The sequence below is a fragment of the Ictidomys tridecemlineatus genome, chromosome 2 (genome assembly GCF_052094955.1).
Source record: "Ictidomys tridecemlineatus isolate mIctTri1 chromosome 2, mIctTri1.hap1, whole genome shotgun sequence".
NCBI lineage: Eukaryota > Metazoa > Chordata > Mammalia > Rodentia > Sciuridae > Ictidomys > Ictidomys tridecemlineatus.
Window position 1 is genome coordinate 203,507,068 of NC_135478.1, and position 26,015 is coordinate 203,533,082.

Below are 26,015 nucleotides of genomic sequence, written 5' to 3' on the forward strand. Positions count from 1 at the left end.
ATGCTCAATATGAAATATGGTCACTGATTAGTATACATTCCAAATGCTTTTCCCTACCTTATTACTTTGTTGTAAAGTGAACTAAACCATTCCAATACCCTACAGTTTCTGCTATGGAATATGATTTGATTAGGGCAGCAGATCCTCTCTGTTCTCTTCAATACTGTACATAGTGCACCCTGCTTGGCACATCAGAATTGCTCAATAACTATCTGTGTGATGAAGAAAAGTAGAAGAAAAGCCAGTCTAGGAAACAGATAGTGAAGTAAGAAACAGAAAACAAAACAAATAAAAGTAAAATGATACTTGTAAAAAGTCATTCAGTGACAAATCAGAATCAGTTTTAAATCCAAAACAATACTTTTTTTTTTTTTTTTTTTAAAGTGCTGGGGATTGAACTAGGGCCTGTGCCTGCTAAGAAAGTGCAAGTGTTCTACCTCAGAGAAATCTCTGTTCACCATTTTTGCAAAGCAAATCAGCACTGGGCTCAAAAGAAACATAACTTTATTAAAAAACTAATCATATAACCTGAAGTAAAATACCCTTAACCTAATTTGTCCTACTACATAAGCAGACTTTCCCCCCCCCCCCGATTATTTAACTAATATAGGTTTACCATTTAAAATAAAATAAAATTGGGTGTAGTGGTATTGTCAAAATCCCAAATACTTGGGAAGCTAAGGCAGGAATATGAGATAATGTAAATTAAGATTTTGTTGTGATTATGTTTACCACTGTGATTTAGTTTACCACTGAGCCATATCCCTCACCCTTTTATTTAATTATTTCTTTACAAAAGGATGAATAGCCATATATAGTCTTTACTAAGCATTAAATTCCAGAATCATTTCTAATAATTAAAAAGTGGCACTGAAGAAAAACATGAGGAAACGTGGGGGAAATGGATAGATATGTTTATTATCCTGATTGTCTCAATGGTTTCACAGGTATCAAAACTTATCTAAACATGTCACTGCCATGTGCCAATTTATATTTCAATAAAGCTGTTAAATATGAAAAAATAAGTGACACTGAAGAACATTTTCAAAGCTCATGAACTTGTTACTACTTTGTCAAAAAGTAAGAGTTGAAGAAAATTTACATAATAAGCTCATCTGGGTAAAAAAATACATGCATAAAAATTTCTACAAGAACACAAAACTATTAACAGTGGTCTTCTCTGTGCCTCATGCAGGAAGAAGGGAATGGATTTTACTTTATATGCTTTTGTACTGTTTGAGTTATTTTATAATAGATATACACATTTATGTACAGAATGCATTTTTTTTAGAATATAGCCTTTTTTTTTAAAGAGAGAGAGAATTTTTCTAATATTTATTTTTTAGTTTTCGGCGGACACAACATCTTTCTTTGTATGTGGTGCTGAGGATGGAACCCGGGCTGCACGCATGCCAGGCAAGCGCAGTACCACTTGAGCCACATCCTCAGCCCCCATAAATTGTTTACATAATAAAATTCACTTAAAGGGAAAATTTCTATTTGTAAGTATTTTTGAAATACTCAAGCAGAAATTAGAAATTATAAACTCCTAAAAATTGATAATGTTGTTTAAAGTTTATATTTCCTAGTTATTCTCTTTACTAAAATTTGAAAGTGGATAATGAAACAGGGAAGGAGATAAGAAAATGAGACAGAGCAATCCCCTCCAAAGCAGGAAATACTATACTTCATTAAAAAAATCTGTAAAAAAAACTTGTAAAAGCTCAAGTCACATATTACTGGTGACTGTCAATATCACTGAACATATACTCAAATTTAAGGTTTTGAGATTTTACACAAGACAACAACTTTTGATGCAACCAGGTAGATGACAGATCCAAAAACAAAGAAGTAAACTCATTCTAATAATCATTTAGGGAATCCTATATGATTAAAAAAATTATAATAGGAAAATCCTAAGTAAGGAATATGGTGGACTGGCCATTAATTTGTAAAAATGCAATTTTTTAGCTCTCAGCTAATATTTTTACTAGTGGTAGACTTACCTACAAAACGATAACTTAAAAAGGTATAGTTCTTGAGTGATGGCAAATATATCAGGTCAGTAATATACTAAAAAAGAGTGGCAAAGCTTTCAAATTAATACCATTTCATTAACATTTTAAAAACTGACATAGACATATAAGAATTATACGTATTTATCATGTATAGCATGGTTTTTTGGGGGAGAATGGGACAGTACCAGGGATTGAATTAAAAGGCACTCAATCACTGAGCCACATCCCCAGCCCTATTTTTTGTATTTTATTTAGAGACAGGGTCTCACTGAGTTGTTTAGTGCCTTCTTCCTGAGGCTGGCTTTGAACTCATGATCCTCCAATCTCAGCCTTCCAAGCCACTGAGATTATAGGTGTGCACCACAGTGCCCAGCATAGCATGACATTTTCAAATATTATACACTATGGAATGGTTCAATCAAGCTAATTAACATATTTCTTTTTTATAATGAGAACACTTAAAACCTACTTTCTTACCAATTTTTCAAACAGGATATATTATTATAACTATGGACACCAAGTTGTACAAATCTCTTCATATTAATTAAAAATTTATAACATCTCCTTAACCTCTGTCTCCCCATCCCCTGGTAGCCACCATTGTACTCTGGAATTCCAGTTTTTTAGATTCCATATATAAGTAATAACACATAAATTTGATTTTTTGTGCCTGGCTTATTTCCCTTAATGTAATGTATTGCAGATTATCCATGTTTTCATAAATTACATGATTTCCTTCTTTATTGGGATACAATAGTATTCCATTAATACTATTTTTACAAGAGTTATATTATATTCTTCTTGGAACTAGTGACGACATGCTTTGATGGTGGCTTACTGTAAGATATTGTATTAGAAACCCTTAAATTAAGCAACTGTTTCTTAAAATGTGCATCATTTTCCTGATTGGCATGTTCATCCAGTGATTTTCTTATACAGTTTTTTAATTCTTCAATTCCTTCTCCAGTAATTGCAGAGATGGGGATGATATGCTGGAATTCCATATTCCTCTCTGGAATCATTTGTTTTTCAACTAAATGCAGGAAATCTGAAACAAAGAACATAGAGCTAAGATGATAGTCACTGTCTTTGAGAGTAAATCAAAACTATGTTAGAAATTTGATTTGTGAAGCTGGGAACCAAAAACTTAGTATTTTAAATTCCCTATTCCCCTTCTCTAATAAGTTCTCAGAAATCTTTGAATTTTACTTATGACAACGGTTAATGATTTGGCACATGTTAGGTATTTAGTAAATACTTGTTGGATGAATATATTTTCAATCAAACTAAGAATAAATAAATAAAAGGTGAACAATGAACACAATACATTTATGGGAGTAATAAAATTTCCTTTTGTGGGGGAATCAATAAAGTGAAGCAAGAGAGATACTTGAAAGTTTCTGTAAAAATAATAACATCATTTCGATAATATGATATTCTAGCTGGCCTTTACTACACAGGTGACCTTTCTCTTTCTTAAAGTATAAGTTTATCATCACTGAAGCTAGGATTCATACTTAAGCTGAAGAAGAAATAGGGAAAGTTCAAGGGATAATTTCAGATTAGTTGAATTGATTACCCTCAGGGGCTAATAGATCTTATATCGCTTTTTCCTTTTCCCTGCCAATGGGAAATGTCAAACAGCATACTGATTGGATGGGTTAACAACATGAACCAGGAAAGTTAAACTGAAAGAGACTGGATAAGCCAACATGGAGTTTGGTTTCTGAGATTCCGAGGCCTCCATGAAAGACCAGAGACACCAATTCAAGAATTATACTGGTCCACCAAAAACAAACAAACAAAAACTATGATGGTCCAGAATAGCTACAAACTCTTCAATCACCCTAACTTCTGGTAAAACCCCTGAAAATTCCCTTTTCTGTAAGACTAACTAGGAAACAGAACTACTGACCTTATAAAGCAAATGACATTAAGGAATAAAGACATTTAATAATATTAGGGAATATGTATATCTTAACGAGTGACTTATTAACTCAAGGATAGCTCTAACATGTAAATTAGAAAAAAAAATTTTTGAGAAAGGACTTTGTAGTACTGTCTGCTAGTTCTAATATACTATGATCTATTATTCCCAATTGTTATTTCAAAGATTAAAAACTCAGACAAATTAATACCATTCAAAAATATGTTAGCCACTTACCATGCACCTTACTTTCCCTCGCTTGTTCCTCTACAGGACTCAGAAAACTGAAACTATCATCACCATAGGATACAGGTGTTCTACAAAGGTCAACATTTAAAACTGTGGAAAGTCCCTTTAAATTCCTTTACACAAAGTGGTCTATTTAGAAAATTTCAAACAAATCCTTTTAGAGTAACAGCATCTATTTTACTGTGTCACCCATATAATACTCAAGTTCTTTTCAGGAACTATTGGCTCTGTTCTTGAATTTAGGGCATATTAGGGGAAAGAAGTTCTAGACCTTGTGAAATATATTAAAGTGAAAGATTTCACAGGTAAATGTTGATTTTATTCACCCTTTTAAATTCCCATTCACTATTTAAATGAACAGTTTAAATTTTACTTTTCATAAAGGCTGCCATTTTTAGATCAAATTAATCCTTTTCTTTTGTCTCTTCTAACTTGTCCATATCACACATTCTGGAACTTGATAATGACTGTAAAATATTATTTAATGTGTCATGTGGTATATTTTTTCTTCAAATATACAGTTTCTAAGAGTAGAAACTATCAGTCTTCTTTTCCACTGATTATAACACTTAACATTCTCTACAAATAATAAGGACTTATTATATTGGAATTAAGTTAATGAGAGGACTTGCCTTTAGGATTCTGGAGTTGGTTCATCAATTCATGAAACTTATGTTGGGCATCTGGCAAATCCATTTTATTAACTGCCAGGAGTGCAGGTTTTTTCTGAAGTCCCTCATTGTACAACTCCAACTCCTTTAAATCACAAGAGAAAAAACCATTTACCTTTATAACAGTATTTATATAAATTATTTGGTAATGTATTTTTTTAATGACCTAGGAAATCTGAAGCCCATTCACATCACTGAAATGCAATAAATCCCAACAACCATAAAACAAAGTAATTCAAAAATGTTTCTGGTTATGTCATGTTAGCTCTTATAGCCAGCTAATGAGTGTCTATAGCCAGGTATAGGCATCTGGCCTTCACAGAGATAAAAATTCATAAAGTCAATGACAATTAAATGTTACATCTGATTAATCCTAGAAAAAGTAAATATACTTAGGAATAAATCTTTGTGACTTGCTTTAGATAATACTTTCTTAGATATTAAGAACTTTGTTGTTTTGCTATTGAGTTGAATTCTTAATATATATTGTTGTTGTTCTCTTCTTATTATTTTTTAAGATGGGGTCTTGCTATGAGGCCAGGCTAGCCTCAAACTCAAAATCCTTCTGCTCCAGTCTCCCATGTAGCTGGGATTATAAGGACCACTATGCCCAGCTGAATTCTGATATTTTACATACTAGCCTCTTATCAGCTATATGGTTCACAAATATTTTCTCCTATCTCTTCATTTTGTTGATTGGTTCCTTTGCTGTACAGGTTTTTAATTTGAGGTAATCCCATTTGTCTATTTTACTTTTGTTCACTGTGCTTTAGGGCTTTGATCCAAAATAATCATTGCTCAGACAACATTAAGAATTTTTTTCCCTGTATTTTCGTCTAAGAGATTTAGAGTTTCAAGTCTAAACATTTATTAGGGGTATAACTCAGTGCTAGAGCAAGTTCTTAGAATGTGTCAGGCCCTGGGTTCAATCTCCAGAATAAAAAATAAAAAAAAGAAAAAGAAAAAGAAAAAAATACTATTTTAAGTCTTTAATCCATTTTGATTTGACTTTTTTTTTTTTAACATGGAATGTGTACAATACAGATCAAATTTCATTCTTCTGCAAGTGGATATTCAGTTTTCCAACATCATTTGTTAAAGAGATTGTCCTTTCTCCACTGTGTTCGCAGCATCTTTGTCAAAGTTCACCAGACTGTAAATGCATCGATTTATTTCTAGACTCTATTCTGTTCCATTGGTTTATATGTCTGTTTTTAAATCAGTACAATGATGTTTTAATTAATATAACTTTGTAATAGGTCTTGAAATGACGTAGTATAAAGCCTGTAGGCTTGTTCATTTTGTTCACAAATGCTTTAGTTATTCAGGGTCTTCTGTAATTCCTTATGAATTTTGTGATATTTCTATTTCTGTAAAAATGCTCCTGGAATTTTTATAGGAATTGTGTTAAATCCATAGCTCACTTTGGGTAGTGTAGACTGGATTAAAATGGGCAATAGTTCTAAATAAAGACTCCTCAAAAGAAGACACACACATGACTAACAGGTACATGAAAAGTGATCAATATTATTAATTGTAAAAGCAAGGAAAATTAAAACTACAAAAGATATCACCTTATACCTGTTAGAATGGCTACTATCAAAAAGACAAAAGAGCCACTGCTATTGAGGATGTGAAAAGAAAAAAAAGAAACCGCTATACTCCGTTGGTGGGAATTTTAATTATTCTACCATTATGGAAGACAGTATGAAGGTTTCTCAAAAATCAGAAGTAACATATGACCCAGCAATCTCACCTCTGGGTACAAATCCCAAGAAAATGAAAACAGTATTAAAGAGACATCCATTCCCATGTTCACTGTAGCACTCACTATTCACAGTAGCTAATAAATAGAAACAAGGTGAAGAAGTATCCATCAACTGATGAACAGGTAATACGTCGTGTTACATAAATACATTGGAACACTATTCAGCCATATAAAAAGAATGAAATCCTGTCATTTGCAGCAACATAGAGATCATTATGTTCAATAAAATAAGCCAAGTACAGAAAGACAAGCACTACACTACCTACTCATATGTGAAATCTACAACACTTGATATCATACAAGTTCAAAGTAGAACATTTTGATACCAGAGACTAGGGAGAATTGGGGTTGGAGGCAGCCTGATCAATGGATTCTAAGATAGATAAGAGTAAAAAGTTCTGGTGTGTTATACTGTACAGTAGGGTAAATACAGATAACAATAATGTACTGTACACTTTTAAAACGGTAAAAGAAAGGATTCTGAAAGTTTTCACCATAGAGGAATGATAAATGTTTAATCTGATTTAAACATTTCATATATGTACATGTACTGAACATTTATATGATATCCCATTAAAATGTACAGTTTTTATATTATTATGGATCAGTTAGAAAATAAATTTTAAAAAGTGGGTTAAGAATTTGAAAAGACATACAAATAGCTAAGAAACACATGAAAACATGCTCAAAATCATTTATCATACGGCAAATGCAAATCAAAACCATAGTGAAATAACATAGCACTCCCATTATGATAGTTAAAATAAAAACAATGGACAGGAACAAATGCTGACATTGATGTGGAACTATAAAATAGTGTAATGATACAACCCATGTGGAAATGAGTTTGGCAGTTCCTTAAAATGTTAAACAAGAGTTGGCATCCAGCAACTTCACTCTTAGGTGTATATACAAGAGAAATAAAAACATGTTTTCACAAAAATACATAATATGTTCACAGCAACATTATTCTGTACAGATAAAAAATTAGCAAACAAAATCATTTTTATAAAGTCCTGGAGGTAAGCAACATCTTGTTGTGTTACAGACAAATCTTATGGTTAGAATCAGCATACACAAAAAGGGGAAAAGAAAGATATAAGAAAGGAGCAAAAACTTGCCAGACATAACAGAACATGGTTCTAATAGCAATAGGGGGCCATCAAAGTTTTTTAAGCAGGAGACAAATACATGAGCTTAGTTCTTTTACAAGATAACTCTGCATGCCATATATAAAATGGACTGGAGAGAAACAAAACAGAAAGCAGGGGGAACAAACAGGACCAGATTCAATATTCCGGTGAGAGGGGCTGATGATTATAAAAGTGTGGCCAAAGGTACATGGATGGCTTTCAGAGAGATGTAAAACTGACAGAGCTTGATGTAGGTGGTTAAGAGGACAAAATCCAGAACACTACCCAGGTTTCTAGCTTACATAATAAAGTTCTAGAGATGAATGAGGTTGAAAAAATAAAGAATTCTATTTTATATATATTATGTTTAAGTGACTAATAGAACATCCGATCAGAGATGTCTAATAGCCTAAATCACAAACAAAAGATGTGGATATCAGATTAGATTTCTCAGTCATTGGTATATTAATATAATTGAAATGAGAATGGATAGGGGTGGGGATGTGGCTCAAGCGGTAGCACGCTCGCCTGGCATGCGTGCAGCCAGGGTTCGATCCTCAGCACCACATACAAACAAAGATGTTGTGTCCGCTGAAAACTAAAAAGTAAATATTAAAATCCTCTCTCTAAAAAAAAAAAAAAGAGAGAGAATGGGTAAATCTGCACAATAGGATTAGGATATAACTCTGAATAATGTTTTAACTTAAAGAATGAGCAGAGGGCTTGGGATGTACCCTAGTAGTAGAGTGCACTCCTGGTATTTGTGAATTCCCAGGTGTGATCCCTAAGCACTGCAAGGAAGGGGGAAAAAAAAACATTGAGCAGAAAAGAGCCTAAAATATTTGAGAAATAGTCCACTAAATAGAAATAAAACCAGAAAATTATGATTCATGAAGCTAAGAATGGATAATGTTTCAAAAAGAAATAGATAATATAACAAAGCTGAAGTGAGGTAAAATGTAATAAATACATATCAGGGATCTGGAATCCCAGGAGAGTTTTATCCATGACAACAGTTTGGGGAATAAATGGATATTTAAGAACTGCACTGAGCAAATTTAAATAATTCTTTAACTGAGATGTTTACAGAGGTGGAGTACAGGCCGGGGATGTAGTCAGTGGCAGAGTACTTGCCTACCATGTACATGCAGTGCCCTGGGTTCAATTCCCAGTACCACCAAAAAAAAAAAAAAAAAAAAAGGATATACTAATTATTCTAATTATTATATTACAAGTCTATGTATTAGACCAGATGAAGAATACAATAAAACAGAAAACCTACTTTTGTAAGCAGTATTATGGTTTCAAAGGCAGTTCTGTATTGAGTTTGGGAAGAAAGCTGAAATCCAGAAATATCAACCTAAAAGAGAAGGAGAGAGAGCCTTTAACATAAGAATAGTCAGCCATTTCTATATTTTGAAATGTTTTACTCTCTTAAGCTAAAAATAATTTAATAATTCAAAATAAGTAACAGAAATTAAATTGTCAAGATTACTATAATTATTCTGATAAAATGCAGACAATCTCATATGTAACTCAAGCACTCAAACATTCAAACATAGAATGAAACAGATATTGCATAATAATATGCCAGAAAACTTGAGGACCAAATCATAACTATGGCCAAACTTATATCTGATATAGCAGCAATGCCATTTACATACTCATACACACAGATTACCTATTGCACTTGTTCCACATCTTAACAGACTTAACAGAGTAAAATATGCAACAATAAGTAATGCATCACTTATGACAGGGATAGTCTAAGAAATGCATCATTAGGTAACTTCATCACTGAATATCACATCACAGAGTGTACTTCCATAAACCAAGATTGCTATGATGTCATTAGATAGCATAATCTTACAGGACCACCATGAGATACATGCAGTCCATCACTGGCCAAAATGAGGTTATGTAACACATGACTATATTTATTTAATCTTTAAATACTACTTATAAAAATGTTTCTAGAAAAACTAAATTCATATATTTGAACACCACAATAGTATGCATATGACTTACAACAAAAAGCAGTTGTCTAGTTCTTTCTATATGCTTGAGGAATTTGTGGCCCATTCCTCTGTTCATATGTGCTCCTTCTATCAAACCCGGCAAATCAGCAACAGATATCTAATACAAAGTTAATGATTTGATGGGGAAAAAAAGTATGAAAACCACAGTTCAATTATATCTCAAAATTTTCATGACATTTCAAATACAAACTATTCATAATTTATGATTTCCAACAGATCTTTGAAAAGCCAAGATACCTTTATGGCCAAAAAAAAAAAAAAAAAAAGGAATCTGTTAAGAATCTAAACCTTTGTTTAAAATATAAGTTCTACTCTAACTTATTAATCTAACAATCTAAAGATTTGGGGGTTTAGTTTAGCATTTACTAGTGACACAAATCTATAGTTCCATAAACTATACTGTTAATTAATGAAATTCTCATAGAATTTCAACTTTTATAATCTGAATGTTTACAAAGACATTAATTCAGTAAACATTTACTAAATATAGCTCTATAGTTTTAAATTTTACATTCAATTTGTAAATGTTAGCATTGTTTCTTTTCTCTTCATATTATACCAGCAGAATTAGTATTTTTATAAAGTGAAAGAATATAGTAACTCTATACTCCTTTTGAAGTATAATCCTTTTGAAGAGAATTATTAACTATCATACTACACTGTTTTTTTTTTCTGAGCATCCTAATGTTTATAGGGAACTCCTATAAACAACAGATGGCCAGAACCCTACCTCCAAGAGATTTAGTTTCAAATTTCTGCAGACCAGACATCATTTATCATTGTCATTCTTAGGTCATGTAAACAACGTCGATGTGCAGCATGAAATGAGAAGAAGTGCTCTACATTTACTGCTTAGTGTACATAAAAAATTCATAGTCTTATCAGAAGTTACAATTATATGAAAAAGAAATATCAACAACAGAGGTCTCATGTCTTGAAATTTCCTTCAGAGATTCTCTACTAATTTCCTTTTAACAGGGTAGAGGAATTTCCATGAAAAAAATAAAGATGCATTTGAACTCTGGAATAAAGATACTATACATTCAAGTTGAGATAGTTTGTTCCATGGGTGGCTTCTGAAGGACAAGAGTTCTTTGGAATAACATACCCTCGATTTGTTTAAGATGAACAAAAACTGTTAAAATATGCTGGCTTTTTGCCCCCAAATGAAATAGAAATGCACATAATCTTGACTATTTTAACTTTGCTATAGTCATTTGCATGGTGGGTTTTCAGTGCTTTTTACATAACCATGCTTAAATTTTTGACATGAACTATCTTTGAAGTGATGGAAAAGTCATGATTAGAAGGTACCCATTTCTTTTGAATAGTAAAAGTTAGAATTTAGCCCATAGAAGTGTATGGAAATAGGTAACAAAGGATGTCTCTATCAGAATAATTTTACTGAAACAACTTTTGCATTCCCTTTGAATAAAATGAAGAAAACAGGAAAATAAATAAATAAATAAATAAATAAATAAGATTAGGTATAAACACCCAATGAAGAGGCACACACCTGTAATCCCAGCTGCTTGGGTGGCTGAGGCAGGAAAATTGCAAATTCAAAGCCAGCCTCAGCAACTTAGTGAGACCCCAAGCAACTTAGCAAGACCCTGTCTTAAAACAACAACAACAAAAAAAAAATTAAAAGGGCAGGGGACGTGGCTCAGTGGTTAAGCACTCCTGGTTTCAATCCCAGGTAACCAAAAAAAAAAAAAAAAAAAAAGGGTATAAATGATATTCCCTTTTTTTCTAAATATTGTTCTTTAAGGTCATGGTTTACAGTATCTATAATTTTACTTACTATTCAATATTCTATAATAGTTGTTATATTTTTATCAATATTAAAAATGAATTTAAATCTTTATGTCTTATGAATTACATCAGAAAATTACTTGAACCTCCATTGACATCATTTTCACTTACATTAGGGTTCATTCTTGGTGGTATTCATTTTATGGGTTTTGACAAATGTATACTTCACCCACCCTTATAGTATCAGAAGAATTGTTGTACTGCCCTATAAATTCTCTGTGTTCTGCTGACTCATCCGTCCTTCCTCCTTAACCCTGGCAACCACAGATTTTTTTGCTTTCTCCTATCTTTCTAGAATGTCATGAAGTTGGAATCACACAGTATATAGCCCTTTTAGATTGGCTGCTTTCACTTATTAATATGCATTCAAGATTCTTTGATACCTTTTCATGGCTTGATAGCACCTTTATTTTTAGAGATAAATATTTTACTTTTTAAAGTAAACATTTGTGTAACATTCCATAATGAAAGGTATCTTGGTTGTTTCCAGGCTATTATGAATAAAGTTACTATAAACAACCATATGCAGGCTTTGCATGAACATGAATAAAATCTATAGTTATTCCTTATAAATGTTTAATAACTAGATGAAATCAAAACCCCCATTAAAACTTTTCCCTGGGGGCTGGGGTTGTGGCTCAGTGAATGGTACAGCGCTTGCCTGACACACGTGAGGCACTGGGTTTGATCCCTACCACCACATAAAAAATAAAATAAAGTTATTGTTTCCACCTACTACTAAAAAATATTTTTAGAAAAATAAATGTGTGAATAAAAATTTAAAAACTCCCCTCCACAAAAATAGAAAGTTAGAATGAAATTATGTCCATGAATTTAGAAAGTATTGTTTGGAAATGCAAAATACACTACAACATTAAGAACTTGTAATGAGAAGCAATAGATTAAGGAAGACATGATATTATAGGAATAAACTAGATGTAATATTTGGAAGAACAAGAAATTAAATTCTTATACAATATTTTGCTATGACAGTGCTGACAAGAATTAATTTGACCACAGCTTCACTAAAACATAAAACAAAATCTTGTTACTTTTTTCTCCGAACACCCAGAAACTGGCAAATATCACAAAGCCCTAGTACCAAAATAAAGTATCTCATTTCTAATCAAGCATTTTACTTAAAACAAAATAAAACCCCACTCACCTGTTTAAAATCATTGTACATAATTTTTCCAAGTTCAGGCTTTAATGTTGTAACTGAAAGGAAAAAACAATAAGGCTAGCATAAAGGCTAGCTCTCTTTAAATGGTCTCAGCATTTTATACAGAATCAATAATATTTCTTTCCTGTGAACAGTTTCAGATTTTTTCTAATCTATTTGAATAGATGTTACAATTATCTTTGCCATTTACAATATATTTGAAAAAGGGTAGACATAGATTCTTAGAATCTGCACAGTTGTATAAGCCTAATCTAATTATTGGGTCTCAAATTTCTTCTCTTAAGCTTAAAGGAACATGGTAAAATGCTTAAGGGCTCAGAATTTAGGTCTCTATTTCTGGGTCCATGGGTGAAAATTCCCTAGTTCTTTCTCATTTGGTTATCCTTAAGTCTTCCCGATTCTAGATTAGCCTCTTTCCTTTTTTTTTTTTTGCTTTTCCTCCTTTTTCCTTCTCAAGAGCCCTGGTACATTAAAGTAAATACTAGCCTCGAATTTATAACATCTAGTCCAAAATTAACTCTACTTCATCAGAGTCCAATTTTAGGATGGCTTAATTTTATTTTCCAGATTAAAGTCACTGTATGTCTTTTTACTTAGTAATGGTACAGATTCTATCCTATTCAGTCGTACTCTCAATCCAAGCTTTCATTCTATCTATCTAGTTAGCAAAATAGCCTAAAAGCTACTCTTTCTACATACACCTATGTCCCATACCAATCAATTTCTAAACTATGAGCAGACAAAAATTATTGAAAAACAAATCAAATAATTTTGTCCATTGCTTAATAGCTTCCCACAAAACATAAGATATTAAATAAAATGAAATAAGCCCACATGGTCTGTGTAATATGGGCTATACTGACATCTCCAGCCTCATCTCTATTCCCTCTTTCCCTTAATTCATGTTCTCTAGCCATACATATCTCCTTGCCACTAATAAATCTTTTGTTTTTTAAAATATATTTTGCACATATTTGTTTATACATTATACATATTTTAAAAAAATATTTAGTTTTTTAGTTTTATGTGGACACATAGCTTTTATTTTATTTTTATGTGGGGTTGAGGATCAAACCCAGTACCTTATGCATGTAAGGCAAGCACTCTACCACTGAGCCACAACACAGCCCACTAATAAATCTTTGAGTACAAGCTGTTTCATCTGATTCAAAGGCCCTTCACCTTTAATCCTTCTCACTAATTAATTCATAATATTCTTCTTATCTTGACCCAAGCATCACACACTTCCTCAAGGTCACCAACACTCTTTCTTTGATCACTTTTATATTCCCTTATATTTGTTAGTAATATATATGCCTTTCCTCACTGGTCTATAAGTGCAACTAATGTTAGAACCTTGTAACCCATAACCTAATGAAGTTCCTAGGAATAAATACTTGTTAAATGAAAATATATACTTCTGTCTTCCTAGTATCTACTACAGTGCTTGATAAAGTGTAAGTAGCTTATAAGGAAATCAGATAAATGTGCAACAGAGAAATAAATTAAATGAAACAAGTACAATAAACTTTCCTGAGATTATAAGATTTCAAATAAGAAATATAGGATTGAACTGACCAAAGGTTTTTACGCAGAAAACTTAACATTTTATACTCAGAAAATTTAAGCCTTTAAAAGTTTCTTTGCACATTAAAATACACAATCAATTTATACTTACATGCATAATCTGCTATTGCAGGTTTTGCATGAGAAATCTGACTTAGCAAAGAGGATTTTCCAGCATTTGGGAATCTAAAGTGAGAAAATAAAATTATATATTACAACATATATTAATATTACTAATACTTGCTTATTCCTGAATTCCCAACAGTTCAAGAAGTAGACTTTTTGAATATTTCCCAAATTAAAAATAAAATACAGGAGTTGGGGGTATAGCTCAGTTGTAGAGTACACACTTAGCATGCATGAGGAACTGGGTTCAATTCCTGACACTAAAAGAGTAGAACATAAATCTAATAGAATCTGCAAAACTTGAAAATAAAATTTATTTATGAAAAAGGTAAAAATAAATTCATGAGCGACATCTGAAGTGTTTCAGAAATAAAAGATTAAAATAATTTATTCTAATTATTTAAAAACCTTTGAAAATCACAGATAAATTAAAAAGACTGAAAATCTACTACCTCTAACCAAACGCTAATAAAATATTACTCATTTTGTTTTTGCATTGTTTTTTAAAAAATGAACATTTTCAAACATATACATCAGAAAAGAGGAATAATGAAACCCACACAGCTATCACTTAACTTCAACAAATATTAATAAGTTGCCAATACAATTTTTAAAGCTGTTTGACTGAACAGAGACACAAAGAGGTCCATGCATTACAATTAGCTGATGTCTCTTTTATCTGTTTTGATACAAACTCTCCCTCCATGTGTTTTCCCTTTTCTATTTATTTTTAAAGAAACAGGATCATTTGTCCTGCACAATTTATTTTCCATTCGGGCATCTACATAATTATCACCTAACATGCTCTTTTGCCTTGGATTTTCCATAAATTGGCAATTATAAAGTCTTCATTTAAAACAAAACAAAAAACTTGGTTGGCCTGCTTTTTAAGTAAATAATATGAGCACTTTTCAAGGATGAAGCTTAACTTGCTATTTTCTATTGATAAACATTTAGATTGCCTCCAATATTTTGCAGTTAATTGCAAAAAAAAAAAGTATATATATATATATATATATATACCAGGTATACACTGTTAACAGTCATTTCTGAGGGGTGGTATCAATAGATAATTGCTTTTATCTTTCTGCAAACAAATGTATATTATTTGTACATTTTTTTTTTCTAAAAATTTTAAACAATGCCATGTTTATCCATAAACCTTTGTACCTATCTTTAACATCTTTCTTGGGATAAATTTCTAGGTAAGTAAATACTGGATTAAACTATATGTTCATTTTAAAGGCTTTTGATTTTATTGCTATATTTCCATCAAGAAAAGTCTACCAGGTATTTAAAAAGTACTAAGAAAGGGGGTTCTTAAAAGTTTATTTTGTAAATTTTACTCACATTATTTGAATAAACTTCACTAACAAATATTTACTGAGCACTGACTGTATCAATCTGAGCATCAGAAATTCAGAAATTTAGTAATGAAACAAACATGCCTTTAGTTTTCATTCAAATTTGAGGAAAGTCTTCTTTCAAAAATTCTGACAAACTTTTATAGGAATAATGGTGTAATACTACTTAAAAATTCTATAAAAATTTATAGGCTCTAGAATGGAGCTCTTTAACAATTTTCTTCATAAAAAAATCTTTCTATAATGAATTATGTGAGAATTCTTAATGATTATTTTCCTCTAGACTATACATTATTTTCTCATATTCTATTTTACCCAGGCTCTTATAACTTCGGAAAAAAAAACAAATTGTACCCATTTTTGTCCATGATTTTTTTATTTAACAATCTTTTAGTTTTTAATGAACCTTTATTTTATTTATTTATATGTGGTGCTGAGAATCGAACCCAGGGCCTCACACATGCTAGGCAAGTGCTCTACCACTGAGGTAGAGTTAGCCCCAACCCTTCCATCCATTATTAAAGATGAGAAAACAAAGGCTTAGAGAAGCTATGTAACTTACCTAAGACCAAGCCAGCCTTTTAAAGATTTGAGATTCTAACCCAAATAGTCCCTCACCTTTAGAACTCAGCCTTGTTATCTTTATTATAGTCTTAAAGGTGTCTCTTTGGAATCTGAAAAACATTTTCTACTAAATGAGGCTGTGAATGGCTGGATTTCTAGTTCTTGTCCACAAAACCCTATTAAACCCACAATGTTCCTGAAGAATATAGAACATTACAGAAACTATGCCTCACAATTTTCATAACAGTCTTAGTTAAAAAAAATAAATGTAGGGACTGGAGTTGTGGCTCAGAGATAGAATGCTTGCTTACTATGTGCAAGACATTGGGTTTGATCTTTAGCATCACATAAAAATAAATAAAATAAAGGTATTGTGTCCAACTAATATATATATATATGAAATTAAATGTGAATGGCAAGCCAGGAAAACACCTTCCCTGTTATAACATTAGCAAGAATAGGCCCTCTGGGCACTCTAAGTCAATAGTGGTTAAGACCTAGTGGCTGGTCAGTCAGGGCAAGAAGTACAGTCTGATAAAGAAGTAATAGTCTGATAAAGGAGAAGTGAGATGGCTGGAGAGAAATATGAAAAAAGCTTTAAAAAAAATAGGCAATGGAAAAGCAAGGAAAAATATGGAGCAGAGTATCAAAAAGGCAGCTTTCCTATCTTCCACCTGAAAAACGGTTAGTACAGTAGCAGGGAGGCAGAGAGAGGGAGAGGGAGAGGGAGAAGAAGAAGGAGAGAAAGAGAGGAAAGCAAATCAGAGTTTACCCTTCCTATTCCTACTTTCCATCTTGTTATCTATCCTCCTGTGGTAGGTACCAGTACAGCAAATCCCTCAGCTAAATGGCACTGTTTAATGAAAGAGTGGAGACTAGTGGAGAGGACAATATTAAGGTATGCAGTACTAAGAATAGACAGATCCTAAGCAGAGACATAAAGAAACAATGACAACAAGATCCATTTCAATGCCCAAAAATGTGTAAGTCTGAGGACTGAGAAAGTCCATACTGGTCTTTACATATTTAATTAATGATACTTAACACTTGAGAATATCCTAATCATTTTTTTTTCTTCCTGTATACTTTTAAAAGTATGGTTTGTTTGGATTTCTAATTTTATATCAGTAATATTTTTAACCTTCTTATTATATTTCATTTGACTGAATTTATTTTTCTTTATTCATTCTCTCACATTCCAATGATCAATACAATTGCTCTGATTTTCTTTTACAAATGAAGAGTAACTATGAAACTCTATGTCAACAATTTGAAAATAATTCAAGATGACACCTGCATAATATGAGTTTGAATTGCAAATCTCACCTCAGTGCAGATTTTTTTTGTTCTGGAACTTGGCAAAAACTTATGCACAAACTTACAACCATACATGGCACCATTTGCAGTCAAGGTGAATGTAAGCAAACAAAACATTCAGTACAAAACCATAACTTCATAAAATTAATTGCAGTACAAAAGGCACTACTGTAATAATTTCTAAGCCACCTCTTGTTGCTATGTAATAACCTCAAGTGTTGCAACTATCCACTGAAAAACTCCATGTAACCAAAATCATATCCACATGAACTGCCTATCTGTCCCATAAATTGCATTTAATAGTAAAAAGTGATTTCTCAAAATTTTCATGACACATAAGGCATGTAACATAAAATATGACTGTTTACGTTATCCATATGGTGTCCAGTCAAGAAGCACGCTATTACTAGTTAATTTTTTGAGGAATCAAAAGTTATATGCATTTTTTTGATTGCAGAGGAACAATCATGGGGTTGGTTGGTACCCCAATTGCTGTTCAAGGGTCAACTGTGTATTTGGCACAAATACAAAGTACACTCACAGCACACAAATTCTATAAATCAGAAATAATTCATGGCCCAAATTGTTATTTACATTTATTTCCTACTTATGAGCTGGCTCACTAAAAGTATGATAAAAATATGTATGGTACATACCCTACCAGGCCTACATCAGCTATAAGCTTCAGGTCAAGGTGAATTATTCGTTTTTGGCCTTTCAAAGGTAAAAAATTTGTAAGAAATTTACCACCAATGCCACCTTCAGCTATCAAAATTCTGTCTTCCTCTTTATTGAGTTCTCCTTTAAAAAAGGGAAAGAAACAGCAAAAATTAATAAGTGAAATCAATAATGTGGTATTTTTCTGCCAGAAAAACATCAAGAAATTTCAGTTTACAAATCTAAAGGGCTAAAGCACAAAACCAAGCTTCTTTTAAAACTCTGACCCCACAGGCCTGTAGATATAACTCCTACATGCCTAACATGTACAATGCCCTAGCTTCAATCCCAGTTCTATCAAAATAAGTATAATAAATATATAAGTCTGACCCTGGAAAAACATTTCTGTAAGCAAATGAAAAAGACCAATTATATGTTTTAAAAACAAGTAGTACTCTTATGTCTTTAAATAATCTTATCAACAGTAAGTATTGAACAACCTTTATATACATTTTAGAAAGCTCTTTTTATAAACTAGAAGCTAAAATTATTAATGTTAAAAAAATACTTCTGAAACTCAAGAAGCTATTTTTTAAGACCCCCAATCAGTTTTTTAAAACGTGCATATTTTTCACAACCTTATAAATGTCAATAGACTCACCTATAATTTTACCATTTTCATCAGTTACTGAAATACCCACAGGTACAGGGATTTCACAGTCTTTTCCTTTAGAGCCTTGCAGTGCACTAACCCTTCAAAAAAAAAAAAAAAAGAAATAAAATAAAAAACTAAATTAAAATAAGAAAAACTTCCTAAATTAAGTGGTTTATGCTTCAAACAAATACAAAGAAGAATAGCAATCAACTCTTCTGGGTAATGTAGATAGTAAATGATCAAATACTAAAGGAAAACTAAAATTATCCCTACTTATTGCATGTTGGACTACTGTATCATATAAAAATGGTAACAGGTAATGATTTAAGTTACCAAGCTAATCACCAAGTCATTTTAACCCCAAATGAACTAAGATATTACACATCTGGAATGAAAAATCTCATTGCGACAATATAAGCTAGAAAAAATGCAAACTACACTGCATAATAAAACATTTAAAAAACTGATCTCAAATAAAAGGACTTAAATTATAAAAGGATAATGTGGCTACTCTTATTAAACTGCTCATGAAAAAATAAATTAGTACAAACTTCTAACTTAGTAAGTCCACTTCCGGGAATTTATTCTCCTCCAAAAAATATTGAACAACTACGTAAAAAGCATCTACACAAGGATGTTATATTGTGGTTATAACAGAAAAAAAATTAAAGTAAAAATAACTATAACCATGAAAAAAATGTTAAGTAAAAACAGGTTATAAAACATTGTGATCTCATTTTTTTCCTTTTTTTGTTCCACAATTATACATATAATTACTTTGTGCAAACACAGAAAAAAGTATTAGAATAAGTAAAAAATAGTGGTTATCTCTGGGTGAAAGAACTACAGTTGAGTGCTTTTTAATGGTGGTACAGAGAAGCATAGTTGAAAAAGATTTCCTAAAGGTTGTCCAAGATAATTTTAGAATAGTGGGGACTCACATCATTTTTTCTCTATCAGGAAGGGCAGGAATAGGAATACAGAAAGACACTGAGAGAAAAAATGGGTAAAAAGTTTAAAAGCTCCAAATGCACAGACCCAGCTTTTCATGAGTTAAACATTTTAGACCTGCTCAGTTATAAATACAGGATATAATTTATTTCAAATTACCAATTAAATTTTATCTGGTAACTTTTTTTTCTTTAGGTTTAATTCTATAAAATTAAAGTCATTCAGTAAGCACTTACCGACTATTTGCTCCTTCTCCAGCCACAAACCGTTTCTGAGGATATTTGTCTTTAAGTTGTTTTAAGGTCATCTTTTTATGGGCTACAACCCAGACATCACCACCTTTTCCACCTTCTCCACCTAAACGAGGATAACCCATTCCACCACTTCCTCCTTTGGCAAAAAGTCTTAGGTTATCGATAAAATTTCCATACTTAAAAAAAGAGAGAAAACATTAGATATCAAATATGTCTATCAACTTAAAACTTCCAGTTCTGTTTCACTAAAATTTCTTTTTATAAAAGAACAAAAAATGGCTTTCTTTATGCCAATTCTAGAGCCTTTTCTTAGTTCACCTCTCATCTCACCTCTTCTCCCCATTCCTCTTAGGACTCTTCAGTTATTGATTTTTGTTTCATTTATCCTCAGGGTCCCCTTTTCATCCTAAATTTTCTCTCCTGGGTGATTTCAGTCCATATCAATAACTATCACCTAAGTGAGATATTTTCTATGCCCAACCTGTTGAATATCTCCACCAGGATGTAGGTTTTTGGTAATTTAAAGCAACTGAGAGCAGGGTCTGTATTTAATTTATATTTGAAACCCCTAAATTATGTAACTTGCTAGTGGATATCACCTGAATGTATAACTGTCACCTCAAAAACAAAATATTGGTCTGGGGACAGCTCAGTGGCAGAGTACAAAAAGTACAAGGCCCTGGAATGGATTCCTAGCACTGCAAAAGAAAAAAACAAAAACCAAAAAACCCCAACAACAAAACAAACCCAAAATTTCCCCACCCCAGAATTTGTTTCTCCAATGTTCCCTCAAATAATGGAATCATAGCTATTCATTGAGACAGCAGAAACAGATGTCTTTCAGACTACACCTGTTTCTTTCCCAGAAGCCCTGCAAGCTCTCTCCTTCCTGGTACCACTGCCCTAGAACCTTGACCAATACATTAAATCCAAAATGGTCTTTAGATGCCTAGTTATTTCTTCCTTAATGCATCCTCCATCTTGTTGTCCACAGCTATTTTTCTGAAATGAATCTGATCTCTACTGCTGTTTTCCCCCTACTCAAAAACCATGCATGGCTTTTTGGTCTTACTAAGTAAAAAAATCATAATACTGTATTCAAAGCCCTTTCCAGTATCATTTTCATTTGTTCAATCCCTCCCAATTGCCTCTTCATCTTGCTCTTTTCTACATGATGTTCTGCCATGACCCTATGCCACTCTGCTCATGCTTTTCTTCTTAGAATGTAATTTTTTCCTATCATAAACTCTTCTAAATGCCATATTTCCAATGTTCCCTCAAATAATGAAACCATACTTTGGTTCCATTATTTGAAAGAACATTGGAGGAACAGATTTCTTAATTCCTATAATCAACACTTAACCTGACAATGCTGGCTCTCAGCATTTTTATTATACCTCTATTATTACACTTTTTGAAACTGTATATTTTACCTGTTTCCCTCACTACATCAATAACTTTTTGTAGGTAAAGATACACGTATTAACCTCCCAGGCTATCAACACACCTTACAGAGTAATTTCTTAAATTAAAAATTTTCACATTTTTAGTCATTTAGTTCTAAATCTCAAGTATATCCAGGAAACTTTTTATAAATCGAAACACTGACCATTCTTATAAAATTCTTGAGGAAGGTTTTTAAAGTTCCATTTAACATGTGACTTAGATTCATCAGATTCACAAATTTAGTAACTCACTTAAAGGAATATCTCAAGGTAATCGTTAGTATTAAAGTAAGTGTACAAAATATGATGTTAGCAGAGGCCATCGTAAGTTTTTTTTTCCTGTTGGTTTTTTAAGCAGCTGTGAATTTTTAAGGAAAAACGACTCCACAGCCAATGCTACACAAAAACTAGCCTAAATTTTCTGCAAGACACATCGATTACACATTTCCGTTTCCTGATAAAGTCCTCGAAAGATCTTAAAAGCAGTGTATTGAAGGGAAATCTATTTTTTAAAAGGTCTATGATTAATACTTTAAAAACTCAATATGTGAGCCCAAACAAACGCAAAACAACCTTATACCCCACATACAATATATTTCGTGCCTAAACGGCAGGCAGGTACCCAATTTCCTTCCACGTGCACACAAGGCCCCTAAAGAATCCCAAACCCTGTCGCCAATCGTTCTAATCACTCAATGCAGCACTCTTCACCTCTACAGGCAAAGCCGACACCAGGAGGGGTGGAGAGGACTCCTAAAGCCAAGCAGAAAAGAGGCCCCTAGAAAGAAAACAGTTGGGGAAAGCGAGGAAGATACAGGACCCTCAGCTGGAAATAGGTGCACCAGGCTGAGGGACACCAGAAAACGGACCTTTCTGAACAAGGAGCAACTGCAGTGCACCATAACGGCGCGGGGCGATTCCCTCCCAAGGAAGCAGTGTACTTTCCCGCGGCGCGCCGCTTACGTCACAGCCAGCCGCCGTCGGGAAGTTTTTTCTTCCGCAAGCTTCTGCGGGCTGGCGCATGCGTGGTACGGAAGGCTCCCGGTGAAAGAGGCGCCTGCGCTCCAGAGGTCGCTTGTCCTGCTCTGGGTTAGGCAGCAAGTCTACAAGAAAACCAGAGTACAGCCCTGAGAAAAGGTCGAGAAGTAGTGCGCCCAGGGACCGTGGGGTGCAGAATTGGTGCCTCTGGAATTAACATTTCGAGTGGAATAGAACTGGAGACTTGACTGACTGGAGACTGAAACTTGAATTGTTATACTAATTGAGAAAGATGCAAAGTACCAGAACCTTTAAAGTGAAAATCTTCCAGCAGATTTAAAAGCAAATCACGTAAAAAACAGGGAAACTCAATTGGTAAAACAGTGCCTCCAAAGCTGCTGATGCAAGGATGAGCGGAGTAATCTTCCAAAGCTGTTGCTTGGAGAAACAATGAATTTAAAACTTGTGGCACAAAAGCATTATTGAGAAAAGTGTCCAAGATTTGAGATCTCTAAGAAGACTCTCGTGCAACGGATAAAAGAAACTTGTCTTCAATTATTTGTCAGTAGCTTTCTGGAGTCAGGGAGCCAAGAGCTCTTATCCGACTCTCATTTTTCTTTTCTTTTCTTTTCTTTTTTAATTAGAGCTTTATAATTATACATAGTAGTTGGGTTCATCCCAAAAACACACATGCAAGGAATTAGAATTCAGTTTGAAGCGCTCCTCTGTGAGAATTAGAGGTTACCTTTCCTCAGCCTGGGCAGCACCATCAGAGAATAGTTAACAATGAAAGGTGCATAAACTATCCCGCACTGTCTACATTCTTTCACTGTCATTGGACCTCCCTCTTCACCATCGTGAAACTGTAATTAGCGTAACCTGTAATTCTTGTGTGAATTTTCCCGCACTGTCTTCTTTAGCGTTGACTGTTAACCCAAACATTATCAGTTTGTCTCCATCAGTGTACTTATCTCTTTTAAGTCAGGATTTCAGGTTGTTATTGTTATCTGTTTATAAATCTTGATAACATTTCTGCCATTTGAATCCTCTCTTTTATTAAGTCTTCTTATTTCAGAATAATGTTAAGTTCAGTGTACTTATTTTCTAAAGCTTATTTCTCATTAGTGTACACAAGCCCATTTTCTTTTCCATAACATACATGGTGAATGGTAGTTTTGTTTTTGTTTTTATTAAAAAAAATGATGGCCTATTAGTTGAAAAAAAAACTTCTTTTCTTAAAAGGAGATATTTAATGTATGGAAATTATAGTTCATAGAGGAGAAAAACCAATAATTACATAATTTTGTATTACTTCCTTCTAAAATATTGAAGTTTTATGAAAAGAAAGTAAATAAAAATTACTTATCAAACATTACAGTAATGCTAGATATAAAAGACTATATAGCCTAATTAGAATTAGGTAAGACATTGAGTGATCTTGACCTATTTTTTTTAATCTCACACAGTCACCTAAGAATTACCACTGAGTCAAAGCCATGATCCATGCAGCCCTGCATTTTATTAAGAGTAGCCCCCAAATGGATGGAACTGGAGGACACTATGTTAAATGAAATAAGCCAGGCACAGAAAGACAAATTCCACCTGTTCTTACTCATTTGTGAGCATTAAAATCTGATCACATAGAAATAAGGAGTAGAATAGAGAGGTCCCTAGAGGACAGGAAGCATATTGGAGAGGGGGTGTAGTGATTGGGTGGATAATGGGTGCTAAAACACAATAATGTTATGTGGCACAATAGGTTAACTATAGTCTACATCAAGTAATTATACATTTTAAAATAACTAGAGAAGAGTTTGAATTTTCCCAACACAGAAACAATAATATTTGAGGAGATGGAAATGCTAACTAAAGTTATCTGATCATTACACACTGTATATATGCACTGAATTATGAACAGTACCTCATAAATAAGTATAAATATTATATGACAATTAAATGTTAAAATTTAAAAATTAAAATTTAAGTTAAGGACTGAGGGTAAGCTTAGCATGTTCAAAGCCCTGGGTTCAATCATGGACACCAATTATTGTTTTGGTTTTACTTAAAAAAAAAACAGTAGCCCAAATTCATAAAACCTGTTATTCTAGTGTTAGTCATAATGTATGAGAATCTCAGGTAAGAGTTGTTGAGTAGTCAGAACCAAAAAATAGAGGTCATTGAGTTATTTTGTCTTGTCACTTCTGTTGATCTTAAATACATTTGACATAGTTTCATATCTTTTTTAGTAGGATCATGGGATGGGGTTGAGATGAATCACTGCCTTTTTCTTTTTGAATTTTGGTGAATATAATGACATGGTAATTTTGTGCTATGCCAATTCAGCTATAACTTTGCTTCCCAGAATTTCCTTCCTTATTGTGGTTCAATTTTATGTTGGCCAATAGGGACATTTCTCTGAGATTTGGAAGAAAGAAGCAGCATCCATTATACTCTGAAGGTTGGTGCCAGGCCCCAGGAATCACTACTATGTTCTTTGTATGCCAAGGAATTCATGTACGTGTGTGTGTGTGTGTGTGTGTGTGTGTGTGTGTGTGTGTGTGTTTGTTACTGACATTCTGCCTCACTTTGTCTACATAGTATAGAAACCAGTTCGACAGCTTCTCCAACTCCCAAGAGATCTTCAAATTTAAATTTCTGGACCAGTACCACACGTAGCAATATGGACAAAGGCACTAACTTTATCTGCAGGTGACCTGCATCATTGGGGTTTGATGTTAGGGTTAGGGTTTCAGTTTGTCCTTTTGGCTTCTTATTTGTTCTTGCTTTACACTCCAGTAGGTCCAGCCATTTTTTTCTAACTCTCTTACCTGGTAACTACAATTTCATGCTTACCATCAGTTGCAGAAGCAACATCATTGCACATACTTCTTCAGCAGATCCCTTTGTGGTCCCTTTTTAGTGACTTTTCTTTGATCCTCCAATGATTCCTTTTCAGAGCTTTATTTCCTCAGTTTTTCCCCAAACTGTGAAAAATTATAATACCTACAATAAAATCCTTATCCATAAACCATGTATAGAGTCTACTTCCTTGACTGAATCCTATTTGATATAATGCCTACTTATATAATACCTTAATTATACCCCAATGGGAGAACTTAAAAACACCCCAGGTAACAGTTGTCCTACAAATGGCAAGGAGGAATGTGTGTTTAGCCTGGCATGATAGCACAGGATGGCTTACAGGATAGCATACACCAAGCAATGCCAAAGGACTTTGAATGTAGGAAGGAATTTAAAAAGGAACCTGGATGTCTATTCTAGTCTACCCTGAGAATATGCAATAGCTTGGGTCGTAAGGGTCCCCTAAGTTCATG

At 33.1% G+C, this 26,015-nt stretch overlaps 1 protein-coding gene across 2 annotated transcripts; it reads right to left on the reverse strand.

Annotated features, from left to right (window-relative positions):
• Positions 1-897: 897 nt before the first annotated feature.
• On the reverse strand, positions 898-25,579 carry Gtpbp10 (GTP binding protein 10). Of its 2 annotated transcripts, XM_078040447.1 has the most exons (11): positions 25,534-25,579; positions 22,572-22,805; positions 20,240-20,393; positions 19,059-19,150; positions 18,397-18,541; positions 14,482-14,555; positions 12,786-12,838; positions 9,795-9,902; positions 9,049-9,126; positions 4,827-4,950; positions 898-3,066 (listed from the first exon to the last, which is right to left on the reverse strand). In XM_078040447.1, exons 1-11 carry the CDS (start codon positions 25,562-25,564, stop codon positions 2,804-2,806), a joined length of 1,356 nt encoding a protein of 451 aa, XP_077896573.1. In that variant the 5' UTR covers positions 25,565-25,579; the 3' UTR covers positions 898-2,803. The 2 variants fall into 2 exon arrangements, with proteins under 2 accessions (XP_077896573.1, XP_005334739.1); XM_005334682.5 differs by lacking the exon at positions 25,534-25,579 and having other exon boundaries at positions 20,240-20,433; positions 22,572-22,709.
• Between the last annotated feature and the right edge of the window lie 436 nt (positions 25,580-26,015).

What these genes read in the sequence shown, in the direction of transcription:
- Gtpbp10 (XM_078040447.1), bottom strand. Translation starts at nt 25,564, where the DNA reads ATGTGCAATGATGTTGCTTCTGCAACTGATG. An exon ending in CTAGACAACTGCTTTTTGTT is followed by an intron (nt 9,127 to 9,794) that starts GTAAGTCATATG and finishes CTTCTCTTTTAG; the next exon opens with GTTGATATTTCTGGATTTCA. An exon ending in CCATAATACTGCTTACAAAA is followed by an intron (nt 4,951 to 9,048) that starts GTAGGTTTTCTG and finishes TGTGATTTAAAG; the next exon opens with GAGTTGGAGTTGTACAATGA.